This window comes from Pipistrellus hanaki (assembly GCF_964339955.1).
Source record: "Pipistrellus hanaki genome assembly, chromosome: 1".
NCBI classification, from domain to species: domain Eukaryota; kingdom Metazoa; phylum Chordata; class Mammalia; order Chiroptera; family Vespertilionidae; genus Pipistrellus; species Pipistrellus hanaki.
In genome coordinates, this window is record NC_140503.1 from 35,798,126 (window position 1) to 35,815,521 (window position 17,396).

Consider the following 17,396-nt stretch of genomic DNA (forward strand, 5'->3'; position numbering starts at 1 on the left):
ATTTATATTAATGAATTTTATGTGTCAGAGTGGGATTAGAAGTATTAAAATGAGACTTACACTATGTGTACTGTAGTTCAAACCCCAAGGCTCCCAGGAGGCTGCTGTTTCTTTAAGCAGTGGATAAAGAGCAAAATCCGATTGCAAAGGCACGGAGGGTGGAGAGCACGCTATACACGATATCATCCCCAGCAGCGGTCCTCACAGACCACCCGTGGTCCACGGACCACCAGCTGGCGACTGCTGATCTACAAGGTCAGAGTTTCTATTTAGAGACATGCCCCCTCGTCAGGCGATGCGTTTATTGGCTACTTGGGCACAGATCAAACTGCATAAAACTGCTTTAAAAAAAAAAAAAAAAAAAAAAAAAGCCGAAACCGGTTTGGCTCAATGGATAGAGCGTCGGCTTGGGGACTGAAAGGTCCCGGGTTCGATTCCGGTCAAGGGCATGTACCTTGGTTGCGGGCATATCCCCAGTAGGGGGTGTGCAAGAGGCAGCTGATCGATGACTCTCTCTCATCGATGTTTCTAATTCTCTATCTCTCTCCCTTCCTCTCTGTACAAAATCAATAAAATATATTAAAAAAAAAAAAAAAAAGCAGTTCACAGATGAAGACGTGGTTTGCAGAGAATGGTCAGGTGGGAACAGTTTACAGGGATGTCATGCTCAGTCTTCCTTGCTGGCTTATTTCTAAGAAAATCACTTCTTGTTTTCTAATCAATTATATTGACAGAAAGGAAACAAAAACAAAACCAAAAAACAAAAAAAAAAAACGACACTCACACACACCAGTGTTACAAAACCTTGTATTAATCATTTCCCTTCACTTTCAATATAACATTGATATGAAATATAGCCATGATTCTTAGTTACATGGGAGGAAATGAGTAATAAATACATTGTAGCAAGTTTAAACCACAAGGGTGTCTCACTGGTAACAACATTTGAAAACTGTACACTTGCAAAGAACAGCATCTCCAAACATTAGTATATCTGTGTTATCAGTAAAGCTTTTACATGTAACAAACATGCTATTTCCATATATGACAAAATTTTAAAAATATGCATTGCTTGGCAACAATGAACTAGGCAAAAATAGTTCTTTGTTCACTAACTTTATACAGGAAAACAGGACGAGAGGCATGCATGTACAACAGAGATGCCTGCATGGGGCATGCAACAGAAGAAAGCTTTTTGAAAAGTCAGCTTACATTAGGCATAAACACATGAGGGTTATATATTAATAAGGGAGGAAGTCTTCTGTTGGACACTATTAACATTCCTGTTTTCTTCCTGTTCCTCCCAGAGGAATACACATTCACCTTTAAGTAAAGATAAAGGAATTACAAAAAAAACCCACAGAAATAATAAAACTCACTTTGCAAACATCTCAGATGACGTGTAAAAAAAAAAAAAAAAAAATCCACACTAGTGTTATCACAGCCCCATGTGCAAATGACCCTCTGCAGGTCCTTCTTGTAGTGGGCACACCCGAGCCTGGGCCAGCTGCTCCCAGGCCGGCACCCAGGCCGGAGGGCCTGCCACGGGCATCTCCACAGGGGGCCAGCGAGCCCAGGCCGCTTCCCTCGCTGCCCTTCCGGCGGCATGCCCGTGCATCCAGCCCAGCGCAGCCCGGCTCTGCGTGAGACCCCAGGCTCTGCAGGAGACCCCCACGCTAGCCGGGAGTGCCCATCTACAAACCCCGCCCGGGCACTAGCGACAAGAGGTGCAGGAGAACAGAAGACCCGGAGAAGCCGCCCGTCCCGTCAAAGGCAACCAACGACACCTCAAAAGAAAACTGCGTTTCCCTCAGTGTCTCTTCAAACGTTCAGACGAACGGGAGACAGGGGCCCAGCTGTCACTCCCATCCCGAGAACCCCACAGGGACCATCGACACCCAGGACGGGAGAGTGGGGGGCATGCAGCTGCCCCCTCCAGGCAGACCCAGCCAGGTCTGGCTTGCTGGCCCTCGGTTAAGCAAGTGAAACTCAAAAAGCACAAATGTTATCAGCAGCAATGTTTTGTTTCTTGTACACAGTCTCATGTGTGTCTTCCTACTGTTTCCGTTAAGAAACCACTAATGAATGAGAAGCACCAGTAAAACATCAGACACGGGAACAACACTGTAGAATGCCACTGTCCCTGGGACAGGGTAGAGATGCCACACACACACACACACACACACACACAGCGTAAATCAGAACAAGTTGGGGGGAAACATGGGAAAGAGACTTTACGTGGAGATTGTTAATGTTTCCTATTAATATAAAACAGTCGCATTTGGGGGTCGATGGGTAGATACAAAAAAAGGCACTGCCGCGTTAGTACTAAATATACGGCTTCCCAGCCTCACGCATGCAACCGTTTGATTCTTTGATAAATAAAATTCTTTTGCTTTAGGGTTTTTACATTGAGCTGTACACCTGCAGCCAACACAGGACTCGGAACGAGGTGGGGCAAGGCTAAAACTGATCAGAACACTCAACTTAAAAAAAAAAAAAATGAAACCACTAAGAGCAAAACACAACTAAGTAGGTAAATCTATACACACAGTCAATAAAAATAAGCTTTTCTTTTTCTTTTTTTTCTTTTTAAAAAAAAGAATATGTTGTTATTAATAACAGACTTTATCATGGTTACCAGCCATAGCAAGTTAATAAGTAACATATCCAAAATAATATCTCTAATAATCAGATAACCACTGTTTCTATATTCAGTGAAGGAATAAATAGAAATTCAGATTTGCAAATACTCTTAAGGTCTTCCTTTTAAAGGAGTCATGCTAATGTGATTGTATTCACAATCTGGTTTCTGATCCACCGCTGTCTCTACGGATGTGTTTTGCACAGACTCGGTGCTTTCTGATTTCTCCACGAGATGTGCGGTACCACCATTTTCCTCCTCTTGAATGTTCTTAGCATCCGAACACCACTTTCACAAACCCTCTAGTCCTACCTTTGGCCTTCAACATTTTTAGCCTATATTTCCTGCCTTACCTGTGATCGTCCATCCCAACACATTCCTCAAGTAACACTAGACTTATTTAGAAAAGGGATGTGGAGGATGAATGTTAATGGCACTTGGTTCAAAAAAATAATCAACTAAAAAATGCCACCTCTTTCTGCACATGGATTTTTGTCTTTAGAGTGTGCCACCCAAGGACAGTGCGCTCTCTCTCTCTCTCTCTCTCTCTCTCTCTCTCTCTGCATGATTTCATAGGTTCAAGCCTTCGCTGGCTTGCTAAAGGCTCTCTACAGTTAACATACCCTCACCCTTTTAGACCTAAAAGGGACTTGAAAAACCTTATCCCAACCTCCAAGGCCACTCAAGGCCGAGTGGGGTTCACATTTTTTAATCTTGAAGGTGCAAGTTGTTTGGATTTCATTAAGGCCTTTTAAATCGGTATGTATTTCATTAACTCTTTTCAATAACCATGAGCAAGTGCATTAATTTTCTTCATGGTCTCATCTTTTCAATTCTGACCAACTTCACTTAAAAAAAAAAAAAAAAAAAAAGAAAGGCACCAGATTCACCCGTTGACTAAACAGACCTCATGCCCTCTCCCCGGTCTCGCCTCCGGCTGAGCCTTCACCCCATCACTCCCACGGCCCAGCGGCCCAGGGCCCAGCACAGCCCCTGTCCGTCCCCTCTCACACCCTGCCTGCATCGGACTCCGAAACGGAGTCTTCCTTGCCCCGAAGACGTGGAGTAATGACTCCGAGGCAGCGTGGTTTGTTCATCTCTCATCACTCCTCACCAGGTAGGGTGGCTTTCTCCCCCACTTCAGGTTGGAGGGGAGATCAGCCCCCAACACAGCTAATCCCTCGTGAACAACCTGCGGACGGAAGAGCCGGCTCCATCACGCAGTTCCCTCTCCCACGCCCCCCACTGCTCACCAGGACGGTGGGGTGGCCGCGCCATACACCTGCCTCCGTGCCCTCTGCTACTTGCCGACCCACCATTTCTACCATTTCTACGCGGTTGCTGGCTGTGCCCCCTCCTCCCTCTCAGCAGAGAACCCGCTGAGGATGCAGCCCCAGGCACAGGGTCCCTGGAGGACCCACTGCCAGCGGCGTTTTGAGCTCATTGTCTGGGTAGTAAGGCCTCTTGCAAGGAAACCAATGTCCATCCTTGCCTTTTCTCCCCACGGGCACGCATCCCACCTGTGTGTGCAGCCAGGGATGGGGCGAGAGCCCGTCGGGAGGGGAGAGGTCTCGGGTGAGGAGCGAGTCCAGCAGAGAAAGGGCTGCTGGGACCTTTTGGAACCCCTGGGCGGCCAGCAAACGCCTCCTCCCTGAGCCTTCTCAACCCCCAGCAGGTGCTGGGCCCTGTCAGCATATCTCATCCTCCAACCCCACCTGCACGCTCCCCCGCCCTCCGAGCAGAGCCCGCCAGCCGTTGGAAAAGACTGCCCTGCTGCTAGTATAAAAATAGAGGGGAAATGAATCCATAGAGCAGATCCTTTACAAAAACCATAGTATGAAGAGAAGCTCCGTCCGAGCGCCTTCCCCGCCGTGTACCCTTTAGAACTGTTATGTAAACAATACACAAATCAAAGTTTCTCCGAAATTCTGCTGGAGGGAATCTCCTCCTTCTTGCCCGCGTTGCCATGTGGCCCTCTCCGGGGGCTCGATCCCAAGCAGGGGCTTCAGGAAAGTCCAATGGGGGGTGGGGGGGCGGGCAGGAGAGCCAGCGCCGTCTTGCTTTGTTCACAATCAGCCGTGACTTCCTCCCAGGGCCCCCGGGGTGGCTCTCAGGGCTGGGCTCCAGCTGCCCTCCTGGGTCTCTCTTCTCTCTTTCAAGGCCATTCTGTTCTCTCTCCCCGCCTCCCTTTGCATCCTGGAAGCCACTTGCATTCCCTCCACCTCCCCCCACCCCCCAGTCCCATGTTTCCCTAGATTCACCCCCCGCCCCTCCCCCCACCAAGCCACCCCAGGACACAAACAAATGACAATAACCAATCCCAGGTCTACTGATATGTTTACAAGGATGACCTACGCTCTCACAAAATCAAAGTGGGAGAGGGACCAGGGGAAGGCTGCAAAGCATCCCGGAGGATTCCGTGCAGCCCGACGATGGCTGACACTGGACCCGCAGCAGTCCATTTCACGGCCAGCGCGGTCTCCCTCATCTTCAGCTTTAGATTGTGGAGGTCCGGTCCACCCCATCTGGAGAGAGAGCACACAGCGGGCACCGTGAGCGGAGCAGTTCCCATCAGCCCCTGCTCCCACGCCATGCAGGCCGGGCCTCCCCCTCTCTGAGGACAGGGAAGGGCTGCATTCATTCATTCATTCGGTCACTCAGTCATTCCACACCCACTCACCCGCCATTCGGGAAGTAGCTATTTTAAAAATATATATATTTTATTGATTTTTTACAGAGAGGAAGGGAGAGGGATAGAAAGCTAGAAACATCAATGAGAGAGAAAACATTGACCAGCTGCCTCTTGCACACCCCCTACCGGTGATGTGCCTGCAATCAATGTACATGCCCTTGACTGGAATCGATCCTGGGACCCTTCAATCCGCAGACCAATGCTCTATCCACTGAGCCAAACCAGTTTTGGCAGGAAGTAGCTATTTTGCCTGTAACCATACTGAGTGGGCAGCCAAGACCTAGAGACCCAAGGGCTCATCAGCGAGCAGAGAGAGGGGCAAGGGTCAGCCATCATAGGGGTGGCAATGGCTGTGCTCAGTGACCACAACCTGAAGGCCACAGGGGTGGGGGGTGGGGGGAGGAAGGATGCAGGGAGCCTGGCTGGCTTTGCTCATATCCAAACGTCAGCAGACGTGTCCCAGTCTCAGCCTAGATATCGTGAACCTGGCCTCCCAGACGGAGCATCTAGATTCCCTGGGCAGGACTCAGGGACGGTTGGAGGACCTACGTGGCGTCTCACCAGCAGGGATGTGGAGGAGAAAGATTTCTTAATTGAGATTTTGATTGTGATCACTGTCCGTTCACATACAGTTGTAAGAAATAGTACCAGGTTTCCCCAATGATATTATTTTGCAAAGCTTTAGTATATAATCACCACCAAGAGATTGACACAATTTACCCATCTTATGCAGATTTCCTCTTTTACTTGGACGTGTGTGTGTGTGTGTGTGTGTGTGTAAAGTTCTATACAAAATGTGGAGTGTTTTTAAACGAGGGAAGCAGATGCCCCCTACGGTCCTCTGTGGCATCAGATCACCAATCCCAGAGGCCCTCAGATGTGCACTTACCCCCATACCCTCTCCCCCCCTGTGGGTATCTACTCGCACCTCCCTTGGTGGCTCTGCAGTGGGAACTGATGATGGGAGAACGGGAGGGGTGTGTGGGCACACGGGTGTGTGCGTGGGGTGGGGGTGCAGAGGTCATTCCCTCATCCACAGGGCACCCCCTTGCCATGGCCCCCTGGCCCCCTCATTTTTGCCCACCCTTTAAGGCTGTGGGAGTGGGGAGCTGGAAACTGGAAATTCCAACTTACCCTTCCCCAACTCCCCCCAGTCCCATTTTCAGGAATCACAACCATAGACCTCATCTACCCAAAGATGACGGTTTCCATCTGCAGGGGAAGGACCCACAGACAAGTCCAGACTCACCGTCTACCGCTGTGCACACTGTGCCTCGCACAACGCCAGGGGGTGCTAGTCACATGCAACCATCACAGCGTTTATAGTAAGGACCGAATATTTCGAATAAAAGACAGGACAGGACAGTTGAGAAAGTGGAGCCATTTCCTAGCTTATGCACGTCTCCCTGCCAGCTGGTTGTGGGGCTGTAAGACCCAGGACAGAGCAAGGAGAAACAGTGAGAGGAGGGGCAGGGGTCGTGGGAAGCGCGAACCCCGGCACATCAGAGGGAACTGCGCATTCCTCTCTATGGTACACGCCCCTGCAGACTCCATTCTGCTGGGAGGAACCTGTCTTGAATCGGTTGCCCACAGAACCCTCCGCAGTCAGAAAGATAACCAGCACAGAAGGATGGGCTCCCAAGGCCCGGACCCTGGACCAGCGCACAGAATGGCCGTCCTGGGACGCGGTGCCCCAGCAACCGGAGCACCTCGCCTCTCCTGAGGCACGAGCAGAGGAAGCTCCTAGTTTGCTTTCCTCTCCCTGGTTGTTTGTCTTCCTGTAAAAGGACTGAATTCATCGCCATTCTGTCCCCAGCAAGGCCCCCTTCCCTGGCACCTGGAAGGGCTGGGCTGGCAGAGCGGGCAGGGCCTTAGCAGGAGGGCGCGCGGCCACTGTGCCCAGCGGGGCCCCCGGAACTAATCTGCACCCTCTGCCTGGGGGGGGGGGGGGACCCGCGTATGAGGCCTCCCGCCAGGGGACTGCCGAGGAGAACACAGCAACGGAAAACCTTAGGAGAGCCATCAGATGACAACATTAGCAAACACACATCCGTTCAGAGAGGTTTTCTGTAAAAAACCCACAGAAGAAAGGGCTGAAAAACGAAGCCTTCTGAATAAAAGCCTCCCTGTAAGAAAGAGCATTTGGCATTCTGGTTACTAACGACGAGGGTGTTGGTCCTCAGCAGTTTGGAAAGAGCTTCCAATACGCCAATGATCTGAGAACTAGCCGGCCCTGGGGGAAGGGCCAGTCTCCTTGCTGGCCCAGAGGCAGGGAGAGCTCCCTCTCTCCCCCCATCCCAGCCACCGGCAGGAAGGGGAGGGTTTCTGGGGCCGCGCAGTGGGTGGAGGGTGGGCTGATGAGTTGGGGTCTATCGGGGTTCCCTTTATGAGAAAAATGGAGACAGGATTCGCATACCACAGATTTCATCCTGTTCAAGGGCACAGTTCAGCGGTGTTTAGTATATTCACAAGTGGTGCGACCATCACCACCATCTAACTGCAGCATCTTCTTGTCATCCCCAAGAAGAACTCTGCACCCACTCCCCTCCCTGCAGCCCCTGACCACCACAGTCTGTCCTTCCTGTCCCCATAGATGTGCCTGCTCTGGACACTGGTCACGCCATCACTTCACACGGGGAATCCTGCTCTGTGTGGCTCCTTTCACTTAGCGTACGTCTGTCCCCTCCCACTCCCCTCGGGTCACAACCTGTGTCAGCACTTCATTCTCTTTAAGGCCGAACCGTATGGTTATACTACATTTCGTTCATCGAACTTGGGGCTGTTTCTCTTTACTCATTAGGGGCTACTGGTGTGGGCTGACCCCGTGTCCTCGGCGAGCTGGAGAAGAGGGGCCTCAGCCCTGAGGAACCAGGATGGACCGAGGATGCTGCGCAGCTTCCAGGATCCGAATGGTCAAGGAAGAGAGAGAGCAGTGTGTGCACATGAAGCTCCCGGCATTGGGGAGGTGGCAGAAGGAGCCGGACCCTGAGAGGCACTGGGTCCCCTGGCACAGAGCGGACACTGCCTCCGGCTGTGGACAGCCTCACACACACCCTCCACGCTGCTCCGCGCAGAGTGTTCTAATCTGCCTCGTTCGGTTTCAGGGTAAGGCTGGGTGTGCAGAGACTAAACTTTAAAAATCCCTGGGCAGAAGGACAACACTCTCTGGAATAGCCGATGGAGCTTTCCCCCACTCCCCCCCAACCCGACTCCACTGCCAGACACACACATGTTGGGCCCTGGGTGTGCCACTGGCCCGCCTCTGGGGTGGGTGAGTGCGTCCAGACTGAGGCCATCGGGAAGGGTCACAGGAGGCCTCCCGGGTCTCCGTGACTCAGAGCTGCCCGGCCCGGACGCTGGCAGGGAGGAGCGGACGGCTCTCCTTCTCCTGCCAAACGTCCCAGGGCTGGCGGCGCGTCCCGGCCGGGGACAGGCACCGGTTCGTACCAGAAGGGCACCGAGTCCTCCCGGGCTGCTGTGACAACGCAGGGTTTCAAACACACCATGGGAGGACCTGCTGCTTCTGGAACCTCTTCGCAGCCACCCCCCTGCACCCCACGGGCACATCCAACAAGATGGGCCCCATCACCCTGCCAAGGATCCCTCGGCCTGCTGGGGCGCCAGGCACTGTGGAAGCCATTTGGATATGAAAACAAGCAGGGATTTCTGTCTCAGAAGTCCTGTTTTAGAGCAAGTTGGGATGTGCTTGGACCAGGCTGGAGCAACGTACTGCCGAGGAGGAAAGAAGGCCGTGTTGAGGGCATCTTCCCACTCAAAGCCACGTGCTCCCGGCGTCGGGCTGGGCTGACGCCTGTGGTGGGACTCCCGTGTGCATTCGGGGGGGGGGGGGGGTTTGAGCCTCGGGGGAAGGGAGCCGGGCTCGGCTCCAGGTCCTCCTGACTCCCCTCCCCAGAAAGGAGGCCGAGCGGGCACGTGGGCACTGGGTGTGGGGTGGCTTCCTGACAGTGCAGTAGCCCCTGAGGCCCCTCTCTCCCCGGTCCCCTGCCTCCCTCTTCTTGTGCTCTTCCCATCCCCCCAGAGGGCAGACGGCACATGGGCAGTGGCTCCCCGAGGCAGGAGAAACACCAAGGGGACACTCACCTCCCAGGGCGTGCTCGGTCATACTGAGGCACAAGGACTCCAGCCTGTTGTTGATGTCAGGTTCGGTCACGGGAAGCTGGAATTCTGCAGGGGGCAGAGGATTATGTGGGTGACGGGGGTTCTAAGAGCAAGGAGAAGGCCTGCACAGCGGCCCTGGCTCCACCTGCCAGGGGGGAGGGTCTGAGGGGCCTCCCTGGGAGGGCCTGGGGGCACTGTCAGGGCCAGCACGGAGGGCACGTCACACTCGGGTTCAACCAACCTCCGAGGTCACACCCACAGAGTCCACTGTGAATGTGGGCGGCTGCAAGCAAACCGGTGACTAAGAATAGCCGCTCCGAGTCACAGTCTGTCAGTCCTCTGCTCAGAACCAGCTAGCGCCTTCCCGTCAAAGGCAACCCAACCCCTGCTGTGCCAGGCAGGCCCCACACCGTCTGGCTCCTTGTTAGCTCCTGCCCTGGTCCACACTCTCCTCCTCCGGTCTCCCCCAGGCCCTCCTCTGCCCCAGGGCCTTTGCACTGCCGTCCCCTCTGCCCAGAATGTTGGGCCTGGATGTCTCCACGGCTCTCCCTCTCCCCGCCATGTGGTCTCCTGCTCTACTGTCTCCTTAGAAAGGACCTTCTGTTCACTGTGTGTGAACAGGACTTTCGGCCCCATCCCTATCTTCAGCTTTCCTTCACCGCACAGATGTCACAGCACCTGACCCACGCATGTATCTGCTGCTTCCCCCAGTTGAAAGTTCAAGTCTTTGGAATAAGACGTGGCTCTGCTCCCTGTGCCTACACCAGGCCCGGCGCATGTCTGCTTCCTTCTGAGCAGCAGGGATGGGAACCACCGCATGGAAAGCACCTCTTGTGCACCTGAGCCCGCGCTGGGCGCCAGGTTCCCAGGTGGGCCTCAGCGAGGCTGAGTGACCGGTCACGGTTAGCCGCTGACACGGAGCTGGGCCAGGAACCCACATGGGTCTGGCCCCAGAGCCCGGCTCTCCCTGCCAACACAGCCTTGGGCTGAGATGTCTGCTCTGCAGACCCTCCGTCTCCCCAGGCTCCAGACCATGGGGCCTTCCTCCTCTCTCCTCCTGGGGGCCCCCATGGCCAGCCTCTCCCTGGCCCCTTATCCTGCGGAGCTCCTGAATGTCCTTGACCAGCTTGGAAGTGCCTTGCAGACAGCGACGATGCTTTCATAGTTCTTTGAATCTCCCGGCATGACTTCCTGCACCCCTTGGTCATGCCTACTGAGGGATCAGAAACGGAGCAAGACACAGCAACTCTGACAGCTAAGACCTGAAGTCCTAGAGCAGGGAGGCAGGAAAAAAATCAGCAGTGTGTGTGTGTGTGTGTGTGTGTGTGTGTGTGTGTGTGTGTGTTCTGTGCCTGGGGAGTCTCAGCTCTGCCTCCACGTGACCCTGGGAAGCTGTTCTCTTCTTGGGGCCTTAGCTCTTCTCCCTGTCAAGGATCCTTGCCGGGGTCCCAAACGTAAGGCCATGTCCTTGCTCCTCCACATCTCCACCAGGGGGCGCTCAGGGGCTGGGCCGGGGATTACAAATGCGTTGGTGGTTTGGTGGGATAGGAAGTTGAAACCAAGGGCTAACCCAAAGTATTTGCTTTCCTTGGTTGGCTGTACATTTATGTATCATTTGCAGCCTGGGTTCCCCATGACCAGCTCGCTCAAAGGCAGATGCTGTTTTCCGTTACTTAAACTTCGCAGAGAGAAGCATGACAGAGCGGGCCAATGTGGAGAGCACTAGGGAGCAGAGAGGGTTCTTCCTGACACAGGTCCCAGCATCAGTGGGACTTCTGTGCCAGATCGTGAGGCCAATGGGCTTCCAGGGCCACTGAGAGGGAGGACGCAAGGGTCTCCCCCCCCCCCACCCCTTCGCTGGCTGCTCTCAGAGTGGGGCCGGGGCTATTAGACCATCCAGGGGGGAGAGTATGTTAGTATTTTCACCCATTCATGTGAAAATCATATGCATGCAAAAATTAGCAGCCTTCAGGGTGGTGTGAAGTTTATAAAAGAGAAACACCATTTTATATATAGCCAGTTAGCAAATATGAAAAAAAAAACCAAAAACCCTCAGCAATTCTAGCCATCCATATGCTCATTGTAAAATTTAGTTTACTCTCTAGCACTTCCCTTTCAACAAACACTGTGGAGAGATTTGGATAAATAAAGATGCTCGACATTTGGAGAGAAGTGTCTCAGCTGCAGGATTTCTTGCCAACACGCAGCAAAATGACATTTTCCAAGCCCGGGATGGCGTGTTCCAAAGAGGGGGCTGAGAAGAGCGGGGCTCCACGCTCCAGAGTCTCCAAACCTTCGCGGCTGCTCTTTTAGGCGGAGAGGGGGCGTGCTCGCTCTTCCTCCCCCAGCTCCTCCCCCCGGCCCCCTCCGTTCTCAGAAAGGCTCTGAAAAACCCCAAATCCCGGGAGAGACACATATGCTCAGATTCCCGAGTTTCCCAATAGTGTGACTTCTTACTTGGGTACGTGACAAACACAGACCCGTGGCATCTCTTTGTACGGACACGAGGGGTGGGCACCAGCCTCGGGCTCAGGCGGGGAGCCCTCAGCCACGTGTGGGTGGGTGGGTGGGGCTCTCAGAGCCGTGGAGGTGCACTCGGCAGCTCCTGCTCCACAGCGACCACCGGCCACCTCTTGCCATGGCTCCTGCTGTCCCTACGGACTCACCGCAGTTATCCTGGGCCCCCTGCTGTAATGGCCCATGCACAGGCGGTTTCTGGTCCTCCAGGAGGCAAAAAGGAAGGACTGTGTACCGGAGTCCCCTGCTGTCTCTCCAGCTCAGATGCCCCCTCTGTGCACTAGAAATTCTTCCCTCACCCTCGGGGGGTTCGTTCCAGGATTCCGCGAGGCTCCCAGCTCTGATGCCCAGGGTCCAGCTGACTCAGGACTTTTTAGTTGTGTTGCTCAGAAATGCCACAAGTACAGGACCTCAGGTGCAGGCCCCAGGGTCAAGAAGATTCCAGAAGGGAGTGGGGCTGCTCATCCTTCACGCCCGGGGTGGCCCAGGTGGCTTTTCCGGGGCAGCAGCAGGGCAGTCCCGCTGAGGCCGAGTGCTCCCGGATTTGATAGGAAGAGGCATGTCAGAACAGAAAGCTTCAGGATCCCACTTTGCCGATGGCATCGGGGGCTCCTCTGCCGAGAGGCTTTGGAAGTCGGGTGAAGTGAGAAGCAGGGCCCACGGCTGGAGAGAACTCAGGAAAGGCAGGCTGGTGAGGGACAGAGGCCGGGACCTGGGACCTGGATCGCTGTGATGGGGGTGGGGCAGGGCAGGTAAGGAAGAAAGGGAGCCAAAGCCGGAGCCCAGAAGGAAAGGGGAGGATGGTAACGCGGCACAGAGGTCAGTGTGGGCAGGAGACGGAGTCGGCGTGGCAGGCAGCTGGCAGATCACTGAGCGGTCTTGGTGGGCGAGGGGGGAACGTGCGTAATGCAGGAGTCGCCCCCCCGAGTCAGTGACGGAGGCGGAGGCTTTTCTCTGGTGGCTTCAGCCCCGAGCCTGCAGAGGGAGTGCTGTGGGAACCCTCTGGCACCCACAGTTCCACCAAACATGGGTGAGCAGGATATGGTGCACGACAGTAACACGGTGCCATCTTGCCGTCAGCTGTGTCTCTTCCAATGTGACTCTTAAAACGCAGGGGGCGCGGGCCCTGCTGGGATCTCGGCTGTGATAGGACTCACTCACTCGCCAACCTCCCCGAGCAGGGCTGTTTGCCTGCTTCCTAGAGGACAGAGGGCCGATGTGTATTATGTGAGGGGGGTCCCTGTTCTGGCCTCGGCCTCTGCCTGGCAGCCCCTGCCTCCCCCCAGGGACCCCGTGCTCTGATGCCCTCTCCCTCCCCGCACCCTCTCGAAGGCAGCTCTCCGAGAGGAGCTGGGAAGCTCACACGCACGAAGCGGGACAGAAATGGTGAGGGCTCGAGGCGTGCAGAGTCTGATGGTGGGAGACGTGCAGGCGTGAGCTGGTGCAGAGGGGCGGCTGCTGTGAACAGGCCTGTCCCCAGGACATGTTGCCATGAAGGCACGCCTCATCCATCGCACAGCTGGCGGGCCAGCTCCAGGGGTCGTTGGCACATGGCTTTGTGAAGGGAAGAACAGGATCCCCGGGGCGGCTGCCCACCGACCCCTTTGAGGCCTGTCCTTTGAGGCCCGCTGCCGCCGCCCTCTGCCCTTTCTCTCTCAGGCCCACCGGTGTCAGGAGCCTTGGCTTCCCAGCGTTGCTCTAGGGCTGGATCCCAAGGGTGGCTGAGCCCGGTCAACAGGAATCAGGCTGCTTCCAGTTTTGCAGGTGGGCAGACGCCCGGCCTCTGGGAGGATCCTGAGAGCTCTCACCGGGCGCCAGGCTTGTTCTGAGCTCAAGTCCCTCCGGGTGAGTCCAGGAGACCCCGTCCCCTCACTTCGTGTTTCCTACTCATCCCGAGGCCAGCAAGAGGCAGCCATGACCCACTGCCCTCCTGGCTTGTCCCAGGAAGCGTCTAGAACAGGGGTCTTCAAACTACGGCCCGTGGGCCACATGCGGCCCGCAGAGGAGTCTGATCTGGCCCGCCAGGTTTTTTGGGCAGTGACCGCAGCCGAGGTGTTACAGTAGGAATTAGTAGTTCATATAGTCCGGCCCTCCAGCTCTCTGAGGGACCGTGATCTGGCCCCCACTTTAAAAAGTTTGAGGACCCCTGGTCTAGAAGCTGCGCACACGTGTGGGAACGAGGTGACCGCCACCCCGCCGTGGCTGCCACGGGGAGCCTCTTGCAAATCTGAGCGAGGCAACTGGTTAGCGGATGCTCAGCCTGGTGCTGGTTCCAGCCCGCAGCCTTTACTAGATCCTTGGGAGATGTTTAGTCTTCCATGATTTTGGTGAACCATTTTAAGTTAACAGAATAAATAAGAGCCCCTTTAGAATGCATTGCGGTCTTCGGGATTCGCCCTGAGGGTTTGAGACGGATGCTTTGAAGCCTCGGCCGCCGGAAAGAAACCGCTGTGCTGCCCTGGGAGGCGGCTGGGTGTTCAGTGTGGGTTGGTCACATGTCTGTGTTCCCTTTCGGTTCACCATTACAGCTGCCCTGCAAACACGAAGGCCGCTTTCTGCCTCCCTGACTCCTGCCGCCCCGAGAGAATCCTGATTCTAGTCCACCCTGCCCCACCACCACCCGAGACGCCCGCCTAGCGAACAGGAGACCCAGCGCCTGGCCCCCCGCTGAGGCCCTGTCTCTGGAGGGCGAGGCCTCGTCTGGGCCTGGCAGTGGGTGTTGGAGGTCACAGACCTCCTGGCGCCCAGGATGCCGATTCTCTGCTGCTGGGAGCGGGCTATACACAATGCTGCAGGGCAGCAGAGGCTGGGGCTGAACGACCCAGGGATAACGTTCACAACCCCCGAACTTCACCCAGTATTTCTGCCTGGGAAGAAACATAGCTACAAGTATCAACACCGAGGAGAGGAGCTTTAAAACGAAAGTGCGCAGATACGGAGCATTCTACAAGCTAAGAAGCAACTGTAAACAGGCATCTGGACCTGTGGACGCCCCTTCCTTTCCTGGCACACCTCACCCCATGGCAGCTCAACACCCCCCCTCCCCCTCCTTTACTCTCCTCCCCCTTCCCCTCCTACACCTCTTTCTCCTCCTCTTCCTCCTCCCCTTACTCTTTCTCCTCCCCTTCCCCCTTTCTCTTACCCCTTCTCCTCCTCCTCCTCTTCTTCTTCCCCCTCCTCCCCCTCCTCTTCATCCTCCTCTTCCTCCTCCCCTCTTCTCCTCTTCATTCTTCTCCCCCTACTCCCCTCCTCTTCATCCTTCTCCTCCTCCTTCCCTGCCCTCCACAGCCTGCCTCCCCTTCACACTCCAGCACACTCTTGCCTGACTCCCTGCTCACAACCTCCCATAGATTCCCCACTGAGATTGGCTGAGCTCCGAGCTCCTAGGCCTTGGATTTGGAATCCCCACCACCGGCACCATCTTTCCAGTTCCCTTGGTCAACTACATCAGCCCAGCAATGGCTTCTGGGACGCACCGTGGCCCTCAGTACCACTGAAGTTTGCTCCCCTTCTGCCTGCGATGCCGCCTCCTCCTTCACCTCCTCCCCCTCTGTGCCCTGAAGCTCAGCCCCAGTTCCAAGACGCTTCCTTGCCCACCCAAGGCCACAGCGACCTTTCCCTCCTAACCTCCTGTAGGACCAGAGCAAGCGCACCTACCGCCCAGGCTGGGCGTTTCCTGCAGGTGCACGTTTGGTGCGCCAGCCCGGGGAGCATCTAGGCAGGTGCAGCGACTGCTTGTGTGGCTTTGCATTCTCTGTGGAGTCTAAGGCCCCTGTCTGCATGGAGAAAGGCTGCAAGTATTTGCTGGTTGTACATAGGGCTGGCTGCTTGTTTTGGGGGTAAGGTGAACGGTGAAATGGACTTGAGTTGCCCTAAGATGCTCTTTGATCAAGTGCAGGAAAGATGGCAGGTCCTAGCGGTCATGTTTGCAAGGTACTCCCAAACCGAGGGGTCTGAGGGGGGGGTCCCCTTAGCATCAGCGCTGCCAAGCTTTCTATTTATTCGTCTTACTCTCTCCACCGCCCGCCCCCATGACACAGGGAACCCTTCCCACCCGCCTCCAGGCCCTCCAGTGGTATCTCTGCTTTAATCAACCTAGAAATATGACTGGTATCAAAAATATCCCCGTCAGATTGCAACGACTGTGGGGCTCCTCGCGCTGGCTTCCGGCCAACCCGCCGCTATTCATGCTGGCAAGGCACAGTTTAAAAAAGGAAAGGCTTCTACAAGCTCGCAAGAATGCGTGGTGACAGTCGAGGCTAAGCACTTTCCAGCTGGGTTCACCGGGGGTCTATTCTGGCGTCCTGGCCTGGCCGGCCGGTGTGTCAGGGGAGGGCGGAGCGGGCGAGCAGGTGCCAGGCCCTACCTGGCTGCTGGAACATGAGCATGTTCTGGGGAGAGGTGTGCACGGGCAGCGAGCGGGTCCTCTGCACGGAGCTGTGGGTGCGGCTGGGCATGCTGTTGCTGCCCCCGGGGTTGGCAAACCAGAGGTTCTAGGGAGAAACACAAAAGGGTGAGTCCAAGCACCCTGGGGTGGGGGGCTGGCCGTCTGGGGAGCAGGGTTCTCCCTCCCCCCTCCCACCCCCCTGCTCTGTGGAGCTCAGGAGACCCCAGGCCCCGCTCTAAACCTCAGTTCAATCTGGACACCTCTCTCCCTCTCCCCTCTCCCTATTATCCATTTTGTTGCCTTTGCTTTCTTGTCATTTTTCTTGGAAATGGGAGGGGGGGAGAAGGAAGGGGCTTATATACAATATATTGGCAATGAAGAGCCATTTCAGGTGCTAACTCATCTCATTTGATTTTTTTTTTGAGATTCTTACAAGTTACTACAGAGTGGGGGGTGGGGAAGGAAGAAGCCCTGATGGGCAATGAGCTGGCACCATGGGGCGTGTGTTTGTTACTGGGTGGTGACTTCCTCTTGAACCGACCAGCACTGGGCAGGGTGTGGGGCGAGGGGCAGAGAGAGGTGGGGCCTCAGGACAGGGGTCAGCTCTAGGCCACACACCGAGGATCGCCGGGCAGCCAGCTCTGTCTGGCTGAGGGAGTTCCAACCCTTCCTCTGACTGTGGATTCTCCCCACAGTTGGACCACGACGAGGGAGCTATTTGCCATGAACAAAAAGGCTAAGCAAGGTCCTTAGAGGCTGAGGTTTCTCTGGAACCCAGTTTGGGAAGTGGTGAGGTCTGCTGGGGCAAGTCAAGGGTCTGGGCGAACAATAAACAGGTGTTACATTTCTTCCTAAAGGCACCCTTGCTAGGGCCCCAAGGTTGAAGTGGTCCCAGGGGCCTCCTAAGCCCCCTTATCACCCCCCCACCCCCCACAATGAGGCCAGGCGCAGCCTTGGCCCTGGTCTGTCTCCCCGAGGAATAGCGCAAATGTAGAGGACAGGGCCCCTATCTCTCACCTCAGCCCCTCGGCCTCTCC

General features: G+C 55.4%; 1 protein-coding gene across 4 annotated transcripts in view; it reads right to left on the minus strand.

Moving 5' to 3' along the window:
• Positions 1-793: 793 nt before the first annotated feature.
• SAMD4A (sterile alpha motif domain containing 4A) overlaps positions 794-17,396 on the minus strand; it is a 219,185-nt gene continuing 202,582 nt past the window's right edge. For all 4 annotated transcript variants that reach the window (XM_084877671.1, XM_084877674.1, XM_084877673.1 and 1 more), the window contains 3 exons: positions 16,339-16,465; positions 9,438-9,521; positions 794-5,169 (listed from right to left, as the gene is read on the minus strand). In XM_084877671.1, the coding sequence (XP_084733797.1) occupies positions 5,141-5,169; positions 9,438-9,521; positions 16,339-16,465 (240 nt within the window). In that variant the 3' untranslated portion in view covers positions 794-5,140. The remainder of the gene's footprint in view (positions 5,170-9,437; positions 9,522-16,338; positions 16,466-17,396) is intronic.